We start from the raw sequence: 19273 nt of genomic DNA, 5'->3' as shown, positions 1-19273 counted from the left end.
GAGCCCCGCCATTGATCCCCTCGAGGCCGTGCTGAATTTCATATCTAATTTCCTCGTCGCTGTCACCCTTTCCCTCGCACAACCGGCTCGATTTGCTCCTGAAAATATAAGAAGAAAACAGAACACAAAGTGGCGTCCACGGCCCTTCCGTTCCGCTTCAAAGCAGGCACCGCAAGCATGCCTGGCCCCGTCAGCAACGGGCAGCACCATCACCGCCCGACCACCAAGACGAAGCACAAGCCCTTCAAGTCGCGGCATGCCACCAAGCGCGCGCTCCGCGATGCCGCAAAGGGTATGTCTTGATACCGTGTGCGGAGCGGTGTGCCTGTCTCTGGCCCATCTCTGTGTTGCCGGCTGAGTCACCCCGCAGCCCCCTGGGCTGTCAAGCAATCAGCATGCAGGGCAACATATAAGAGGCTCTCTCACACTTATCACATCCCTTTCCAAACATCACGCTGACCCCTCCCCCAGGCAGGGTCCCCAACGAAAAGGGCCAGCGCAAGACGCCTCACCAGCAAGTCATGTCGAAGCTCGACCGCCGCAACCAGGCGAAGCAGCGCCTGCTCGAGAAGTCGCGCGAGCATGCGAAGGAGGTCTCCGTCTTCAACGGCCGTGACGGCGCCCCCCGCAACGTCGCCGTGATCCCGCTGTGCCCCGACACCGACGCAGTCGCCGCTATCAAGGCCCTCAACGACAGCATCGACATCGAGGCCGACGTGCGCGACGGCGTCTTCCGCGTGCCTGTCGACCGCTTCAAGCAGAAGCTGCAGTATATCGCCCTGAATCGCGACCTGACCGCCTGCCTGGACGCCTGCAGTGTGGCAGATTTCATTGTGCTCGTGCTGTCGGCGCATGTGGAGGTTGACGAGCTGGGTGAGCTGATCCTGCGCAGCGTCGAGAGCCAGGGCATGTCGACTCTGTTCACTGTCGTCCAGGGCTTGAACAGGATCGAGCCCCAAAAGCAGCGTCTCTCGGTCGTCGCCTCGCTCAAGTCGTACATCACACACTTCCATCCCGAGCAGGAGAAGATCTACAACTTGGATAACCGCCAGGAGTGCTCCAACCTTATGCGGTCGCTATGTAGCACAACCCCCAAAGGCGTCCGGTGGAGGGATGAGCGGAGCTGGATGCTGATCGAGGACGTCAAGTTCGGTGCGTCGGCCGACGAGCCGAGCATCGTCACGGGTGTGGTCAGGGGTAAGGGGCTGAAGGCCGACCGGCTTGTCCAGATCGGTGACTGGGGCACCTTTCAGGTCGAGAAGATCACGGCTGCCCCTCTTACTGTGCGAAAACGCAAGGGCGACGATACCGCTATGGAGGATGTTGAGCAGATCCTGGACACTCCTACCGAGGACCGGGACGGTTTGGAGGATCTTGCCCCTGAGGAGGCAGTCATGAGGGACGATGACGAGGATGAGATGATGGATGCGGCCAGCACAGTGACGACCTCGAAGAAGGGCGTGCTGCTGGACGACCATCGGTACTATTCGGAGGATGAGGAGGAGGAAGAAGAGCGGAAGCTGCCCAAGCGGGTGCCCAAGGGCACCTCCAAATATCAGGCTGCCTGGTTCCTGGACGACGACGACATTTCCGACTCTGGCACCGACCTGGAGGATCTCGATATGGAGGATGCCCAGTCCGAAGCATCAGAGGAGTCGGCACGGCCGGAGGATGGCATAGAAGGCCTCGCCGGCGCGGACGACGCCATGACCGAAGCTGGGCCATCCGAGTACCCGCAGTCAGTAGCCTTCGAGGAGCCCGATGAGGAAGAGGACATGCGGGCGCTCGAGGCATACCGCAAACTTAAGAGAACGGAAGCGGAGGACGATCGGGAGTTTCCCGACGAAATCGAGCTGCATCCCAAGGTGCTGGCCCGCGAGCGGCTGGCCAAGTACCGCGGCCTCAAGAGCATGAGGACGAGCCCGTGGGTTGAAGAAGAGGACCGCGCCTTCGAGCCGGAAGAGTGGCAGCGCCTGCTGCGGATCCCTGATTATCGTGCTTCTCGGATCCGGGCGGCGCGCGAGGCCCTCGTCGGTGGCGTGGCGCCCGGCACCCGGGTCAACGTCTACGTCAAGGGCCTGCCGGGGCGGGCACGCGAGTCGTACAAGCCCGGACAGCCGCTGCCCCTGGTCTCGCTGCTGCGTCACGAGCACAAGCGCACGGCGATGAACATCCTCATCAACCTCCCGTCCGACTTCCCCGCCTCCATCAAGTCTAAGAGCGAGATGATCGTACAGTACGGCGCGCGCCGCTTCGTCATCAACCCACTCTTCTCCCAGCCCGGGTCAACCCCCAACGACGTCCACAAGTACTGCCGCTACCTGCACCCAGGCCAATCCGCCGTAGCGACCTTCATGGGTCCCGTCACCTGGGGCTCTGTCCCGGCGCTCTTCTTCATGCGCGACCCGCCGACCTCGAACGACCCTGAGGCCGAAGAACAGACCTCCGCTTCTACCCTGCCCCTAACCCTCGTCGCCACGGGCACGACCTTGCCTCCCTCTACCAAGCGCGTCATTGCCAAGCGGGCTATCCTCACCGGCCACCCGTACCACATCCACAAGAAGATTGTCACAGTGCGCTACATGTTCTTTAATCGTGAGGACGTGGAGTGGTTCAAGGCTTTGCCGCTGTGGACCAAGCGTGGGAGGAGTGGGTATATCAAGGAGCCACTTGGCACGCATGGGTACTTTAAGGCGACGTTTGATGGAAGGATTAACCCGCAGGATACGATTGGGGTTAGTTTGTACAAGAGGGTATGGCCTAGGAATGCACGGCCGTTGGAGGGGGCGTTGTTGGATGAGAAGGAGGTTGCGGCGAAGAAGGGAGAGGATACGGAGATGGTTGAGTAAGGGCTAAATTAGATGATGGGGTTTTGGCTCTGGTTTCGATAGGACGCCAGCTGGCGCAAGGGATTACCTATATCGGCGTTTTTTTTTTTGGAGGGGGGGGGTAATGGCAAAAAAAAAAAAAATAAAATGTTGCATTTTTCCCTATCGTTCAGGTAGTTCTGGTATGAATTGAATGTGAGTTCCAATTCTTCTTAAGATGCCATTGTCTATGCATATCCCAGCTCTAGTCCCACTCCCAAATATCATACAGTAGTCTACTACTCCTTCTCCAAAGCCTCCCACCCCTCCGTCGGCCTCGGCCCCCCCTTCGCCCGTCTATCCTCCTCCGCACCACTTGCCTTCCACGCGCTCAAAATCAGCTTCACAATGTGCTCAACTCCAACCCCTTTCTTCACCTGCGCAAATACAGTCGGCCCGCCCTCCCGCATCTTCCTCGCGTCACGTTCCATCACCTCCAGATCCGCGCCCACCGCCTCCGCGAGATCCGTCTTATTCACAACCAGCAAATCGCTCTGCGTGATCCCCGGCCCGCCCTTCCTCGGAATCTTGTCTCCCCCGCTCACGTCAATCACGTAAATGATATAATCCGCCAACTCCCTCGAATAATTCGCTGCCAGATTATCCCCCCCGGACTCAATCAGCAACAAGTCCGTGTCAAACCGCGCCTGCAGATCCTCCAGCGCCGCCAAGTTCGCGCTGATGTCCTCCCGCACCGCCGCGTGCGGACACCCCCCCGTCTCGATCGCCACGATTCGCTCCGCTGGAAGCGCCTTGTTCTTCACCAGAAACTCAGCGTCTTCCCGTGTGAAAATGTCGTTGGTGACCGCGGCGAGCGAGTGTGTTTTGCGAAGGGCGAGACATAAAGCGTGCATGAGGGCGGTCTTGCCTGAGCCGACGGGCCCGCCGATGCCGATCGTGAAGGACCGGGGACCCCAGGGGCGGTTGGTGAGAGGGGGTTCGCGGGAGAGGTAGCTGCCGGGGGAGGTGAGGATCTCGTGGGTGTGGCCGTGGTCGTGGTCGTGGGTGTGGCCGGCGTGGGAGTGATCGTGGGAGTGTGAGTGGGTCATTTTTTTGACGGTTGAGAGGATATGAAATTGCTTGTTTGGGTTGGGATTGATGATGTATGGAAGGAATTGATGCTGACCGGAGAAAATTGGGAGTGAAGCAGAAGGGGTTGAGGTGAAGCTGAGAGAGAGAGAATGTCGCTGAGGGACGATGAGGGGTCAGTGTATGGAAGCAGCTGCTGTACCCACTCCCCCGCGGCCCCGCGCGGTGAGGGGGAGGGGTCCGTTAGGGTCCTCGTCGAGCACCTGCGTCACGGCTTACACCCAACGTGGGGGTCGGCGGTTTCCGTCGGCTGGTTGTAACCCTAACCCTGAATGTGTCCGTCGTGGTCTTGGCTTTGTCCGTCAGTGCCAGTCTGAGCCCTGAATCGAGCGAGGGTCAAGGAAAACGTGCTCATTCTTGCTCGTCTGAGCTGGAGCCGCGGTTGGAAAGGCTGTTGAAAAAGTTCTTTGCAGAGGTCATTGTGACTTGATACGCGGGTCGTGCTTGCGGTGTGCTTGGAGCATTCCGAGGATTCGTGGGTGGTAACATAGTGAAATAGATGAGCTGCATCCGGGTCAAGTAGAGAGTCTCGATGGATGATCTTGTGCTTCAAGAGAGACACAAGGATCTCGATGTTCTGCTTTCGGGAAGACTAAACGTATCATTTCGTGATGGGCTTGTTGTGAGAGGAGTGCTCGATTGCCGGCTTAAGGGTAGGTGAAGAATGGCAGCATTAAGAGGAGTGGCCTTGACTGTATAGTAGCGGCTGCTTATTCGGAGAATGTCCTATTTACCAGATTTTGCGGCCTCCCGAAAGTCGCGGGCGCTGGCATGTAACGGCGAATAATGCTTTGGTAGACTGGCTGGAGTACGCGCTGGAGAGCTCGGGGCTGGTGCTAATAACCGGTGGTGTTTCGAAGGGGGAAGAAGGGGTTGAGAAGAAGAGAACATTTTGGTAGTGACACATAGTATAAAGCGACATAACTAACGGGATTTTATTTCTTCGTGACAGCCAACGCGACGGATGGTGGTCGAGGGCTTCAACCCGTCGAGTTTTTTTTTTCTCAACCTATATTCTGGATGGACTTAGGGTGATTGGAAGGGTAGCTGTACCTGGAGCTAAGCTAGATGCTTATGCGGATTACAGGTGCCGTTCCAGCGTAACACCCCACGATTTACTTTGTTGTCGTCCGAGGCACTCTTTGGGAGGGAAATCCTGCCAAGGCGTTCCCCGGCTGAAGATGGCCATTTGGCTGACAAAAGGTCCTGCAAGCAAGCAAGCTAATCCTGGCCTATAACTAGCACTGCAGAGGTTGCAGGATAAACCACATGGCAGTTCAGGTTGTCTCGGTTGTCGAGACTTCCGCTATCGAAGGGCTTTCTTGTTCTGGAGGAGGATAGTGTGTCTTTGTCACCCTCGGCTCAACTCAGGACTCAACATGATCCTGCCGTGCCACTTTGTGTGCTTCATAAAGAACACGATATCAATAGTTTCTGGTTCATTCCGACTCTACTACCATCCAGCTGTCGTTATCTTTCTCATCCACAATGTCACCACCAAGGGTTCCGCCTGTCCGATCTCTGGCTTTAATATATCTGATGTTATGAAAAGTGAGCAAGTTTTTCTTTTTCTTTTTTCCCATAACAACCAGGATATATGAGTTCGAGTGGTCTCTCAAAAATTCAACATGTTTGTGCCACAGTTACCAGGCCTTCTCATAAGCAACTTCCTGGAATCATAGCCGTGACACCAATCCAGAGCTACACTATGCTTCTCCCAAGCCTCTTCCACTCAAAATTCTCCCTTCGAGCCCTCTTTCTCATCTTCGTCCTCCTAACCCACCATACGGCAAGCTACACCATCCCTCAACGCTCACAAGCCTCTGTTAGTTGTACGCTCCCTCACGTCTCCCCCCACAACATAGCATCCAACTGCTAACACCCTCAGTTTCTGAACTCGCTTACAATGACGATAACCATCCAACTCCCAAGCCACCAGTCCACTTCGCAGTCCTCCTCCCGCGAGGCTTCTCCGCCCTAGACGTCTTCGGCCCCCTCGAAGTCTTCCAAGCCCTGTCCCGAACAGGCCCCAATTCCCCTCAGCTTCGTCTCTCATTCCTAGCCAGGTCTCTCAACGAACCGGTGACGACAGAGCCCCCGTTCCAAGTCATCCCCAATAACCTTAGCCCCAAAAACAACGATAACAGCGATCCGTATCTGCATCCAAAGTCAACAGACAACTCAACCTCAACTTTCCCCCTCCCTCCACGTGGCTTTCACGCCCGCCTCCTCCCCACCCACACCTACTCAGTCCCTCCCCAGTCCATAGACGTGCTCCTCGTCCCCGGCGGCGCCGCCGCCCGGTCTCCGGACCTCGGGACAGAGATTGAGTTTATTCGTGCTGTCTTCCCAAAGTTACAGTATCTCATTACAATCTGCACCGGCGCAGGGATAGCCGCACAAGCAGGGGTGTTGGATGGACGACGGGCGACAACGAATAAGGCTGCTTGGGGGGTTATCACAGCTATGGGGAGGGAGGTGAGGTGGTGAGTCATGATAGTCAGGTGGGGCATGGTTTCAAGGGGAGAAGAGACTAATACTAGGTGTTGATAAATAGGGTCTCACCAGCGAGATGGGTTGACGACGGGAAGGTTTGGAGTTCATCGGGGGCAAGTCGTCTCCTTTCTCTGACCAACATATTACAAGCTTGTGCTGAGATTTATGGGAACAGGTAACAGCTGGCATTGACCTCGCCTTCGCCTTCATCAAAGCCAAGTACCCCAACGGCACAGCCATCGCTGAGGATATTGCTGGCCATCTGGAGCACACGATCATTGATGACTGGAGGGATGATCCGTGGGCGGATTATTATGGCGTGCCGCCACAGAATTAGCGAAGTTGGTGCTGTGGAGATATATAGAAAGACGATGATGTATTCTGTTAAGACGACGAATTCATGATGGGTCTGATCTCATGGAGATGTTGAGTCTTCAAGCAATTTAGCTGGCTAGAAGGCACCTCCTACTGAAGTTGGCGCGAAAAGAAGTTATGAACGGAACGAAGAGTACGTTCCTCCGCGAATTTGAATGGACCATAAAAGATGAAGAGTTTTTGTTCACATTCTAAGCTAACATGATAACCCTGATAAGCTATCGCTAGCCCGTACAAACATGGAAGAAGACAACTCTGCATTGTCTCATCAATCTACACATAGATACATCAAGCAAACCCAGCAATCTCATACATACCTATCTCACATAGCAACATCATAATGATCAAACAAAAAGCCAGAAGAAACCAGCAGTAGTCTTTCTTTTCTTCGTTTGTCTGTGATGCAAAGATGCCACTGCTCTGTTTACAGCTAACCCCACTTCCCCCCATAGATTGTCTTGACCTTCAAAGTAAGTTAGAAAAGAAAAACCCAAACTCTTCTGCTGTTGCTGATTGTTGTGCAGTTTTTGTTCTTGTGCTGTTTGCAACCTTTCTTTATGTGATGTGTGTGTGCCCATCTCGTTCTTCTGTCTTTCTTCCTCCGGGCCAGTCTGGTGATAAAAGGAAACGAAGAGAGTCAAAACAAAAGAATTACAGGAACATGCCGTTTTTTGCCCGAGTAAACCGATCTGTGAGTCTTGTGCCAGTAGTAATAGTAGTAGTCTGCCTTGCTGTCTCTCTGTCTATGGAGGGGAATGGAAGGATAAAAGTAAGAGGCTAGTGAGAGAAAAGAGCAAACGTCTCCCTGCTATTGAGTCAACAAGGCTTGATTCACACCCGCAGGCTATTCTCATTTTGCCCGACCCCTACGTTTGGTAGAGGAAGAATGTAACAAAATCCTTAAGCCCAAAGTCAGGAGGAGGTAACCACCGAATATTAAAAAAAAAAAAACAAAAAACCGAATGAGAAGCAACTGAAAAAAAATTTCCCTAGAATAGTCTGGTGAAGAAGTTTGAACCCAACAAGCGTAATCTCACAAATAAGCTCACATAAATGAGGAAAAGGTATAGCAAACAGAAACAGAATCCATGATCAGGAAAGCATCCTCCAGGATGCAAAGCAGCCCTTCTGAAATGGTGTATGCATCCGTCTAGTAAGTAGGCCGCCAGCCGATCTTGGACCATGTTTCCCAAGTCAAGCCTCTAGAAAAAAAAATAAAACAAAAGTTGTGGACCGTCCCGTATAGTACTAGCAGTAGTAGGTAAGTGTCTTTCATGTTCCATCCGTAAGCCCGCCCGTCTTGTAGTAGTTTTCTGTATCGCCGTATCGCGCATCCAGATGAGAAAGATCCGATCCGAGAAGGTGGTGTGTGTGTGTGTGCCGAAAATGAGCTGAGAGAGAAGAGAAAGGAAATGGTAATGGGTAATCAGAAGGGAGGACAATCGTCCCAAGGCTGCAGCGCACAAGCGTCTGCCCATGGCCCTAGCCACATCAACGCGAGTTGAGCGACAAGCCCTGGAACGAACCAAGCAAATCACCCTGCCCACCAAGCGACGCAAGCGCAGCCTGGTCGTGCTGTGCCACCCCCGCGGCAGGCTGCGGGCTCGGGAACCGGGCACGCGCAGCAAAGTCGACGGTACCGCCCTGCTGGTACGTGCTGGAACCGAACCCATCAAGTCCCTGCGTCATGCCGGCACCATACGGCGAGATACCGCCGGCTGGATGGGAAGCTGCAGCCGTAGCAGCGGCGGCATTGCCAAGGGCATTATTTCCGAGGACAGCGTTACCGAATGCCGCGTACGGGTTGGTGTAGGCGTAGTTGTTGTTCGCAAAGTTGGATCCCAGGGCAGGCGGGCGTTCGGGACCGTATGGTGCTGGCAGCAGGCCACGCCCGGGTTGATTAGACGTAGAGTAGGCCGCATGTGACTCTTGCTGCGCCTCTTGCTGCTGCTGGCGCCGAGCTGCTGGGCCACGGTTGACCACAGCTCCGGGGCCAACGCCGCTGGGTGCCTGCAGACCCAGGTGAGGGTTCGCGAACGAAGCTGGGTTGATCGCCGACATCCAGATGCGCGTCTTGTAAATCTTGAAGAGATCTGTGACTAGAGCGTTGAAGTTGATGTAGGTGTTGGCGAAGTAGTAGAAAGTAAGCTTCTTCCAATCCCTGCGACAATTAGTATCTCGAGAAAAAGCAAAGCTTCTTTTCTGTTTTTTTTTTGTTTTTTTTTTTTCAAGAGAGACTTACATCTGAAATTCGGCATCGAGAATCTCCATGTCGAGGCCATGCTCCTTGACTTTCTGCTGACACACGCGCTTGGCTCTCGCCTCGTTGCCCTCCTTCTCCCGCAGGGCAAGGATCTCGTGATTCTGAGCCAGGCGCTTGATCAGCTTGGGCTTCAGCTCACCCGCATTTGGATCCTGGAAGTGGTGGTGATGCGGGGGGCCCATGCCGCCCACGGCGCTGCCATGGAGCCCATTTGACGATGCCATGAGACCTGCGTTGACACCATCATGTGCCGCAGCCGCGTTCTGCGAGTACATCATGAGCCACTTGTACTGCTCTTCGGCATAGTGCTCCTTCAGCTCCTTGGCTGTCTGCCAGTCAACGTTATCCCGTGCCACTGTGCCCAGGTCGGTACCACGATCGGCCTCCACAATCACCAGGTCACCGGGCTTGACGGTAAGACCAGTGCCCTCCTGGATATAGAAGACGTCGGCACGCGAGCACTTGAAGAGAACGATGTGGAGAGGCTGGTCGCGACGAGGTCCTGACTGTGACATGCCGTACATGTTGCGGTGAGGCGAGCCAGTCCGGTTAGAGTAGGGTGCAGAGAGACCAGAGTAGTGCGACGGAGCCGGAAACTGGTTGTAAGCAGCCTGGTTGAGAGACTGCTGGGGTCCAAGAAGGCTGCCGCCAGTGAAGTACGGAGCGACTGGTTCATGTTAGTTGACCGACCATTATAGAGAAAACCGGGTAGGCGTAAGTAAGTAGAGTCCTACCTTGTGAAGAAACAGCCATGTTGTGGTTCTCGGGATACGCCGAGTGCAGCTCCTGCGCCTGCGCAGCCTCTTCCCGGGCAGCAGCTTCATGCGCCTTGGCAGCTTCGCTCATGGAGCTGATCGAAGCCTGCCGGGTCGGGATCGGGACATCCGCAAACGAGTGCCTCCTGCTCTGGGGAAGTTCAGGCAAGCCGCCGAATCCCAGAGAGCTCTGCCAGATGCCCTTCTTAACGTTCTCGAGCTTCTTGTTCTCTAGCAAATAAGGGTTCCTGAAGGGGCCGGCGCCAAACTCGCTCATGCGACGCGCAAGGCTCCTCCGACCGGCCAAGTCAGAAACCTCGTTCAACTCGTCATCGACCGCGTAATCGGACTCCTCAGGAAGCGGTTCCTGATGGAGGTAGCTGTGGCTGAGTCCGAAAGCGCCGGACGTGGAAGCACGAGGGCGAAGGCGTGCGCTCTGCAGCTGTTGCTGCTGTTGCCGCAGCATCATGTTCTCACGCTGGAGCATCTCGATGGTCTTGGCGGGGTCCTGGTGCTGCTGACTTCCATGGATAGAACCCGAGCTGGTGTCATCGTCATCTTCATTCACCTTCCCAAGCATGCCCTCACTGGACATCTCGCTCAGCATGCTAGGCCGAGACGGGCGATGATGGAGACCGTGCGGGAGACGGCTGCTGCGGCTGCCCAAGATGGATGAGGCGGTCAAAGAGGGAATCGCCGCATCGGGTTCAAGCTGCCCGACCGAGTAAGACTGGGAGCGATAAGCCTTGGGAGTTGGGTGCAGCGGAATGGCGAAGGGGATCTGCGAGTTAGGAGGATCACGCGGGCCAGGCGAGGCCTGAGTTGCCCCGCTCTCGCTAAAGAAGGAGTTGCCTGAGCTGCCGGGCGGCACGGTCGAGGTCGGTGAAGGCACCACTTCGGCCAAGCGCGAGGCAGCGTCCTTCTTGCTGTCATTGTTCCAGATGCCCGACGACCAGGGAAAGGCGCTCGATCCTGTGTGGATGCGACTCAGAGCAGGGTGAGTGCTCCAGCCCGCAACGCCAGACTCACCGGCCGGAGTGCTCGGATGAGAGGCGGTAGGCGACATAGTGCTGCTAGCAAATGAGCCCTTGCGCTGGGTCAGGAGCGGTGGTTGGGATGTCTCATTCAGCCACGAAGAACGGCGCACGGGCTTGTGAGGCTGCACAGGAGGGGTAGGGTTCTCGAGGGGCGGAAGCTCGCCTTCTTCATCGGAGCTTGCGAGCGCCTCTGAATCAGGGCTCGACCTCCGGGTCAGCTTGTCCCGTAGGATGGATTGGCTGGTGGGAGGAAAGGAGCCTTGGCCTGGCTTGGAGGGGGTCCCAGGCTTGATGACGCTGGAGCTCATCTTGAGGATGAGAGGTGACTCGGGATGATAATCGCTGTTGGATGAAGCTCGCGGCCGGTGCCTAGGATGTATGGTTCATCAATCGCAGAACCTCAAGTGACTTGTAACCTTTCTATGATAAAGCAAGGTCCAGTCAAGAGGGTCCGCGGTGGCGAGGTTTGCTCGGGCGAGGAAGGAGGGGGTTGAAATGTGTGTGAGAGAGACTGTCACAAAGAGACCGTTTTAATGCCGAAACAGAACCAGAACTGCCAAGCAACAGAGTTAGCGCCGCCAGATCAGAGGCTCGAAACTATCATTATCTCCTCATCGCAATTGTGATGTGCATCGTGCGTAGGGGAGAAAAACACAAAAAAGCCAAAGCCTCGCGGCCACTCGCCTAGGGTCGAGTTCGTCCGAACAGACCTCCGGCCAAAAGCCATAAGGTTCGAAAATGACGTCGCTGGTCACGCGAAAACAAAGCTAGGGCCACCTACTCCTTTACACAAACAGGAAACCCGAACCACCAAGTCTATGCGATGGGTATTTCCTCCGAGCCGTCTATTTATTATTTTTTTTATTCCGAGTCTAGTCGAAGAGGTCGTGAAACGTATCGTGAAAGGCTCAGGACGGCAGCTCGGTCGAGGATTGGGACGCCGTGATCATGCGAGCCAGGAAGTCGAAGTTAGGACAGAGTATTATGTGGTATACGTACGGTAGGTTATTGTGTGAAAGTCGAGTTGTTCGCCGGGACGGGTCGGACCGTACGGATTGATCTTGTCGGTCGGCAAGATGAAGCCCGCAGTTAGAGACGCTGTGGTATGTCGCGGGCCGCTTCCGTGGAGTATGCGACGACGAAATGCTAGTCGCAAGCTCCCATAGCAAGTGATCCCGTCGCTCGACTGACCTGAAGGAGGGCAGGAAACCGAGTCGCGCGGCCGCGGGGTGTGGGCAGACTTGCGTTATGAGTGCTCGGGTTAGTGTCGAGGGGAGGATGCCCGAATGGCAGGCAACGTTGCAGGATGCGCGCGTCGTCCACGCAAAGTCGATCCCCCAAAACGGAATAAGAGAGGACAAAGGCCCGGTAAGGGCTGACAAGAGAGCGGAGGGTAGCAGGAGGGGGGAAAAAAAGGAAAAGGTAGATGAAGATGCGCTTTGAAGTCCACGGACGGATTAATGAAACGCGCAAGGTTGCAGGTCAGCGCTCTCGCTCTCTCGTGGCTCCGAGCCAAGTGCTATGTAAAGGTAGGTAGGTAAAGGTCAGGGTTAAAGGTAAGGAAGGCAAGTTAGTAAGGTCAGGGTGTAAGGTGGGTGGGTATAGTTGTGGGTAGGGTCGGGGGATGGGCGGGGAAGCTGGGAGGCAAGGACACGGCTTCTTAGTGGCTGGTTTGCTAGTGGACCCAGTCAGGTGCGCCGACGGCCGCGATACATTGACCCCGTGGCGATGCTTCGAGGGCGGACAATCTGCCTGGGAGGGGCGTCCAAAATCAGATTTCCCCAGACAATCGGAGTAGGCTGGCCGAGACGATGCGGGACTCTGGCCTTCGAGAATTGCCCAGCAGGCCGGGACCGCTACGGATTGCCGTCCCGTACGAAACCTCACGATTGCTGTTGGCGGTCCAGGCGCAGAAGCAGGGAGGGATCATGGAACATCTGAAAAACGTGGGCTGGGGGCACTGGAACGAAACGGTGACCCCGCAGCGACAAAGACAGCAGCGTCACTGGTGGATGGTCTGCAGAATCCAAACGCTGGCTGCTAGCCTTTTGCTCTGGCGCTGGGCTGAGCACAGAGTTGGGGACTGTCCTGTGGGATGGGCTCGAAGCAGGTAATTTCTACAGCACAACATTCACTTTTGAGAGCTGGAGCAGATGCTGCAAATACTTAAGCTGAGACAACTGGAGGGTCGACGGCGAGGTCTGGATGGCCAGCTGCAACAAATGGTGGTGTGTCCTTGTCGTGTTCGATGGCACGCAAGCCAGAGCAGGTTGTCCTGCAGATTTCACCACTCACCGGTTGAGGTTTTGGGTCAAGTCACTCCACCGTTTTGCGCACAGTAATCCGCACTGTCATGAGTCTGATGATCGGCCACAAAATTGATGAAGACTTGCCATAGAAAATAAGCTCAGACTATCACGGCTATTAATCAGATCGAGATCTTTTTAATCCTGGGTGTTCCGAACCATAATCGCGATTCTGCGGCCTGTTGTTGAGGAGGGAACATCAAGCCATGGCCAAGTACCATCCAGTAGATTTTGTGCGCCGGCGTTGCTCTTGCGCACTGCACTGCACACAGCCTGGTGCAGGTGCTTATATTGCCCAACTCAGCTCAGACACAGCTTATCCCTCTACTTCCTGCACAGGTAACGTGCTCCGTCACTATCAGTCACCTTTTTCAAACCTCCTATGAAGCTTATTCTCTTACTTTTTCTGCATTCATATTTTTTTTCCGCAGTTTGTCGATCCACTTCTCTCTCCCTGGTTCCGTGTCTTACACGACAGCACATTACCAAAAGCAGCCCAAGCTTGGCAGAGGTCCACAGACCAAGTCGCACTGTGGGAGCAGCTGCGGGGCCGTCTGGAACCCATGATCCCTGCAAACTCTCGAATTGGCTGCTGGTCTGTCAGGGGTCTCCGCGTTGAAGGCGGGGAAAAGAGGGACTACCAGAGAAGGCTTGCAGCTCTCCAGACCATGCGCCATGCAACATGGGCAATGGCTATGGACGATGAGCCGTCGAGGATGGAACGCTTTTCGAGAGAAGTGTTCTGATGCATCAACAATCGTGGGGCATAGATTGTTAGGCCCGCATCCCGGAACGTGTCCTTCTGCGGCATCATGGACAATACCGGCGCCAATGGTTGCTCGGGTCTTCTGTGTGCAGGTACTCAAGTAAGCATAGCTAGCGTCGCATCCCTTGACATGCTCAACAATGGAAATGACCATGCTGCCAATAAATCATGGAAGTTGAATTACGGCAATGGTTGTAGATCTCGTGGAGTGAAAGCCGCATCCGTCCACAAGTTCGACACTGCGACACCACCTCGACCTCTTCTCCTGCCGCCGAGCTTATAGCATGGTCGCTAGAAGCACATAGCATCTCGTCAATGGCAGCCCGCCCTGATGATTGAAGACAGGATATTTTGACCACTTGCAGGCTTCCAATATGTGCCTTCGCCAAAACCCCCGCCAAGCAGCCGGACATGTCCTGAAAGGAACCTTGTTTCTCCACAGACAATTTACGACACAACGGAACGTTTTGCTTGACCTGCAAGCCGCCTAAAACGGTTGGCAATTGCAGGTCCAAGGAACCACCTTCGCCGAGCGAACTGCAACGCCCTGCTCTCGCACATAGGTATCCATGACAACAACCCCAGGTCGTCCTACATAGCTCACCGGCCGCCCCCAAGGGTCTTTGCTCCGTGCCGTCGGTGGCGTCAAACGAGATGCAGCTTGACATCGCTCGCAGCAAGCTGCTGTCACCATACATGGTACGGTACTGACGGAGCGGAGGGGAGGGGAGGGGAACGTACTCTGTCCGTTTAACTTTGTGTGGACGAAACCTCCGCAGCATTGATCTCGGACAAACAACCAGCCAGGTCGCACACACTTCTGCGGTAAGGAATGGCAGAAAAGTGGCATGTCTAGTGCTGCTGTGCAACCCAGTTGAACGGGTTCCCCGCATCATGGCATTTGGAGTTCGTCAAGAAACGCCCGGGTATACTGTGTATCGTTCAACGTTACTAGCCATTGGCCATTTGTCAAAGGTACATAGGTAAGCATAGGCAATCCATTTACAGTGCTCCACAGGTGTTTTAAGTACCAACAGTTCGTTCTGCATCCATGCACTAGCTGCCCACAGTCAAGCTGCTGCTGCTGGATCGAAAAGAAGCTTCAACCATACCCACCGCGACGGGTTGCGCTGCCCGTCCAACCCATCTATCCCATTCGTAGCCTTCAGCATCCCAACAAGGGACGGACGGACGTCACCTCCATCTTGTGAGTGAGTGGAGAGGGCCCATTGCTGCAATTGCATCACGCGGTCCCCCCACCCTTTACATAGGATGGGCCCATATTCTCTCTCTTGGGGCTGCTGCTGCTGCCGCTGCAAGGGAAGCCCCATCTCCATGCCTGCTTTGCTGCAAGATGACGAGTTCTCGAATGGATGGTCGCGAAATGCCCCATGCGTACAAGTACCAATATAAGGTTCTCGGCTCTATAAGATCCTGTGCTACTTACTCGGCCCGCCACAAGACCATCCCATCAAGCGTCATTCGCCGATCATGTCTCTCCATCGAAGAGGCAAAGACCGGGCTAGATTGGATGAGACTTTTGGGGCAATGTTGTTTTTGAGACGGCGTCAGGCTTGCGTCTAGCTGGTTGCCGTTGTGGCTGCTTGATCCAATAGGATAGAAACAAGGCAAAAGCGTATCAACCAGCCTAATCGTAATATATTAGAAGGATGGTAAGGCAGTATTTATTTAGAATCAAGACAGCCTTGCGTGGGTTCAGCACAGGGTAACCCAACCATTTCTTCTCACCATCATTGCAACCAACCTAAGTACATATGTTTGAACCGTCATCATCACCAAGAAGTTTCCATCTCAACCTTTCCTCATCATGGCAACTTCTCCGGGGAGACTTCGGTCACATAAAGACCCTGCTTCTTCTTGTTTAAACGGATTCCCAATCTCCTGGTTCTCCGGCTAGAAAGTATTTTCTTACCCCGCCAGAGCCAAAAGAGCATTCAAGCCCCTCCCTTGTCAATGATATCTGCTTGCGAAAGGCGCGAACAGAATCGCACACAGAAGGTACCGATATGGTTTTGTGGCAGTGTTTCCCGTCACCTAACCCTACCATATCATCTACCTAAAGGGAGTCCTTCTTTGGGTCTCTACACCAGATTTTCACCTTTGACCATAACCAAAGTACTGTACAAATCACAAGTACTAGAAGCAGGGACAACACGTTGGTTGGCCCAATTTCTAATGATCCTAGCCTGTCCCTTCTCTTCACATCACCTTGTGCCCGTGTTCATAATTGTACTGGCCTTGTGCTCGTGGAAGCGTTCTTTGCTGGTGTACGTAGGGGAGGGGTTGAAGCAGCCATACAAAGCCAGGCGTGAAGCATAAGCCTCTCAGCCGTATCAGGTCAAAAAAAAATGCGTTATCCAAATGGCATGATCATAGCCAGTAACCCCATAGTATCAGATATGCATGTTGATACTTTAGCATGATGTAGTGCCCCTCAGCCGGCCAGCCATGTATGACTTTCTACTTCCCTGCGGGCCAACTAGATACACACAACTGGGCTTCCCATTTCTAGCTGTATGAGGACAAGAGATTTCTCATATTGGTTAGGCGCTTTCTATGCGTGCTAAATTACAAAGGGCAGGCGCAGAAAATTAACAGAAAGAAGAAGAGGGGTGACGCAGAGCCGTGAAATCACTGTGCGTGGACGGTATGTTCTGGTTAGCACGTCTGTCTCGGGATTTCAAGAACCAATTCCATGGAGGATCTGGCGTCAAAGGGACAATTGTCAGGATGGCACTGAGGTACTGACCATGGTATTGGTTGATAGTCGATGAGACGCTGATTGAAAATGACAAATCCTCGTGCCGGCCATGCGTCTTGGCCGTCTACCGCAGGTGAACTTGAACGAACAGTAATGGGGATATTGTGAGCAATAAGTTTCTCAGTGTTGAAATATCACGGCAGCTGATAGGATAACCTTCCTATTCTATCGCAATAGGGCCTCTCCTAGCGAACGGCATCCTCGACCCATAGCATTTCATCTTTCCAGATTCGGTGTAATCTCTATCTTTTAGAAACCACCTAGTAACGCCGTAACAAGCCAACAATCTCCCTTTAGTATTTTGACATAGGAGTGGTATATATCCTTCACAAGCATAATAGTGCACAATGAGAGCTAAGAGGTCACGGGCCTGAGCTATGTTTCAGTTCACGGAGTCAATAGGGAGGGAGGGAGGAACCTGACCCTTCTGCTGCCTTAGCTTCTCCTCAAACTTCTGGAACTCCCTCAGGGCGATTTCTTCTTCCTCGTCCAGGACCTGGACAACGCCCTTGACTTCTTCGATCTGCCAAGTATTAGCTCCCTATCGAGCGGGGGTTGAATGGAATCAAAGAAACTCACATAATGCATCAACATGCCCTCAATTCCATTCTTCAATGTCACTGTGCTCGAATCGCACGTGCGGCATGCACCCCTCAATTTGAGATGTACATACCCATCCTTAAACCCCCTAAACTCGATATCGCCACCATCCTCCTGAATCGCAGGTCGCACCCTCGTCTCTAACAACTCTTTTATCATCCCTACAACCTCATCATCGTTGGGATCATATGCCAAACTATCCTTCTCCGCCTGCTGCTCCCGCTCTCCCTGGCTCTGTGTCGCACTAGCCTCACCCGTCTGCGCAGCCTCCCCGCCCTGAGCAGCGTCAGCTTGTGTGATGTTCACGATCGGCTGCCCCGCGCTGATGGCCTCTGTAATCAGGGAGAACACCTCTGGCCGGATATGCGCCCAGTTTGCGTCCGTCTCCTTGGTCACAGTTATGAAGTCAGGGCCATAGAATACAGACTTGACGCCGTCAACAGCCATCAGCTGGGAGGCGAGCGGCGAGGGGTAGGGCGGTGCAATGGTCGAGCGCGGGGAGAGGTACTCGATGAAGGAGGTCTGGATGCCCTCGGGGAGGATCTTGTGGTTGGGGAGGAACTTGAGGGCATCGGGATTTGGTGTGGGCTCAGTCTGGATGAAGATGGTTCGGCGGGAGATTGTTGGGAGGAGGGGAGATGGACGAAAGACGGGTCGCAGGTGTGGTCGGCGGTTAGACGGGCTGAAGACAGCATTTGTACGGGTGTGCACTTGTCTGAGGGAGTTGATGACAGCTGCGGGGGTTTGCTGTGAGAAGAGGGGCCGAACGGGCTTTGATACGAGAGGCACAAGGCCTCTTGATACTCTGTTCATTGACATGGTGACTGAGTGATGAAAAGGGTCGGTTTGGCGTTGCTGAAGAACAGAGGATAAAGTAAGAAAATTAAAGTTTCAGCGCAAGATCCAAGCACGCAAAGCAGAGTTGTGGAGACCCGAGCATTGCCGCAGCCCGTAGTGCGCATCTCCCGATTCCGAGCATATGGCAGATACTGATTGCTGCGTTTTGGGTTCGCTGATCCGCTGACAAACCCAGCAAATCCGATCGGCCGCTGGCCAGGGGTCCTTGTGGGGCTCTCAGCCCCTTGTCAACTTGCGTCATAGCATCCTCCCTAGGCTCTCGGCGGCCCCAAATTTTGAACTTTTTCCCCAGGCCCAATCTTGTTGTCGCGACGACCGTAGTCACTATCGCGTTGATTCAACACCGCACCGAGCATCACGATCTGTGTCGTCCTGTGCTATCAATTGTCTTTCCACAAGATATTACATATGACATAATTTGTCTACCGCCAGATTTGGGTGCACATCTCAATATTTACTTTATCTTGATCAGTGCGACGACAGCGCGAGTCGGTTTTCTGGTCTTGGACTTTCCACTGCAGCGAAAACATTTATTGTGAACAGTAGGCTTCTGCTTTCTTGGGATGAGTCGCACAGAATTAATTCAATCTAACACATTGCTGACTGCTAGGAGGAAGCAGAGACCGTGATTTAGCGCCAAGTCAACATGTCCTTCTCAAAGCCAGTCCTCCCCGACACCTTCCCGACCTGCCCAGTTGGGGATGGCATCCCTGACGGCGACAACCATCTTGAGGGCTGTGCAGCGCAAGTGCTCAACGGTGACAATTCTGTCAACGACTGCGCGGCGCAGGGCCCCGCGGCCCCGCCAGAGAGCAACTATTTAAACGGCAAGAATTGCGACTCTGCCCAAAATACTTCCTCTGATTCCAAGAATGAAGACTCGTCGTCCCAGAAGGTGAACAAGAACAACAAACCAGCTGGTACCAAGACCTGCGTGGTTTGCAACAAGATGGATGGCAAATACAAGTGCCCGAGGTGTCACAGCCCATTGTATGTATACTACTACTACTCCACACACACACACACACACACACACACACACACACACACACACACACACACACACACACACCTCCTAC

General features: G+C 54.2%; 6 protein-coding genes across 6 annotated transcripts in view; 3 read left to right on the top strand and 3 right to left on the bottom strand.

Annotated features, from left to right (window-relative positions):
* Window positions 1-177: 177 nt before the first annotated feature.
* On the top strand, window positions 178-2849 carry CTHT_0002200 (uncharacterized protein; the record flags this gene model as incomplete). Its single annotated transcript, XM_006690705.1, has 2 exons — window positions 178-292; window positions 472-2849. The coding sequence occupies 2 exons, from the start codon at window positions 178-180 to the stop codon at window positions 2847-2849; spliced, it is 2493 nt and encodes an 830-aa protein (XP_006690768.1).
* Window positions 2850-3106: 257 nt separating this feature from the next.
* CTHT_0002190 (urease accessory protein ureG-like protein) lies at window positions 3107-3916 on the bottom strand (the record flags this gene model as incomplete). The annotated part of the gene is made up of 1 exon (XM_006690704.1): window positions 3107-3916. The coding sequence occupies one exon, from the start codon at window positions 3914-3916 to the stop codon at window positions 3107-3109; it is 810 nt and encodes a 269-aa protein (XP_006690767.1).
* Window positions 3917-5664: 1748 nt separating this feature from the next.
* CTHT_0002180 (putative thij/pfpi family protein) lies at window positions 5665-6789 on the top strand (the record flags this gene model as incomplete). Its single annotated transcript, XM_006690703.1, has 4 exons — window positions 5665-5788; window positions 5845-6442; window positions 6514-6547; window positions 6628-6789. The coding sequence occupies 4 exons, from the start codon at window positions 5665-5667 to the stop codon at window positions 6787-6789; spliced, it is 918 nt and encodes a 305-aa protein (XP_006690766.1).
* A 1529-nt stretch (window positions 6790-8318) lies between these two features.
* CTHT_0002170 (uncharacterized protein) lies at window positions 8319-11190 on the bottom strand (the record flags this gene model as incomplete). The annotated part of the gene is made up of 3 exons (XM_006690702.1): window positions 8319-8988; window positions 9070-9757; window positions 9825-11190. The coding sequence occupies 3 exons, from the start codon at window positions 11188-11190 to the stop codon at window positions 8319-8321; spliced, it is 2724 nt and encodes a 907-aa protein (XP_006690765.1).
* A 5928-nt stretch (window positions 11191-17118) lies between these two features.
* Window positions 17119-18155, bottom strand: CTHT_0002160 (nifu-like protein; the record flags this gene model as incomplete). The annotated part of the gene is made up of 2 exons (XM_006690701.1): window positions 17119-17259; window positions 17316-18155. The coding sequence occupies 2 exons, from the start codon at window positions 18153-18155 to the stop codon at window positions 17119-17121; spliced, it is 981 nt and encodes a 326-aa protein (XP_006690764.1).
* A 685-nt stretch (window positions 18156-18840) lies between these two features.
* CTHT_0002150 (uncharacterized protein) overlaps window positions 18841-19273 on the top strand; it is a gene marked incomplete at both ends in the record, with an annotated part of 942 nt that continues 509 nt past the window's right edge. The window contains one exon of the mRNA XM_006690700.1: window positions 18841-19184. Within this exon, the coding sequence (XP_006690763.1) occupies window positions 18841-19184 (344 nt within the window). The remainder of the gene's footprint in view (window positions 19185-19273) is intronic.

Source organism: Thermochaetoides thermophila (genome assembly GCF_000221225.1).
Source record: "Thermochaetoides thermophila DSM 1495 unplaced genomic scaffold scf7180000011806, whole genome shotgun sequence".
Classification (NCBI taxonomy): Eukaryota; Fungi; Ascomycota; class Sordariomycetes; order Sordariales; family Chaetomiaceae; genus Thermochaetoides; species Thermochaetoides thermophila.
The sequence above is the reverse complement of the archived record's forward strand: the minus strand, read 5'-3'. Positions and strand labels throughout refer to the sequence as shown.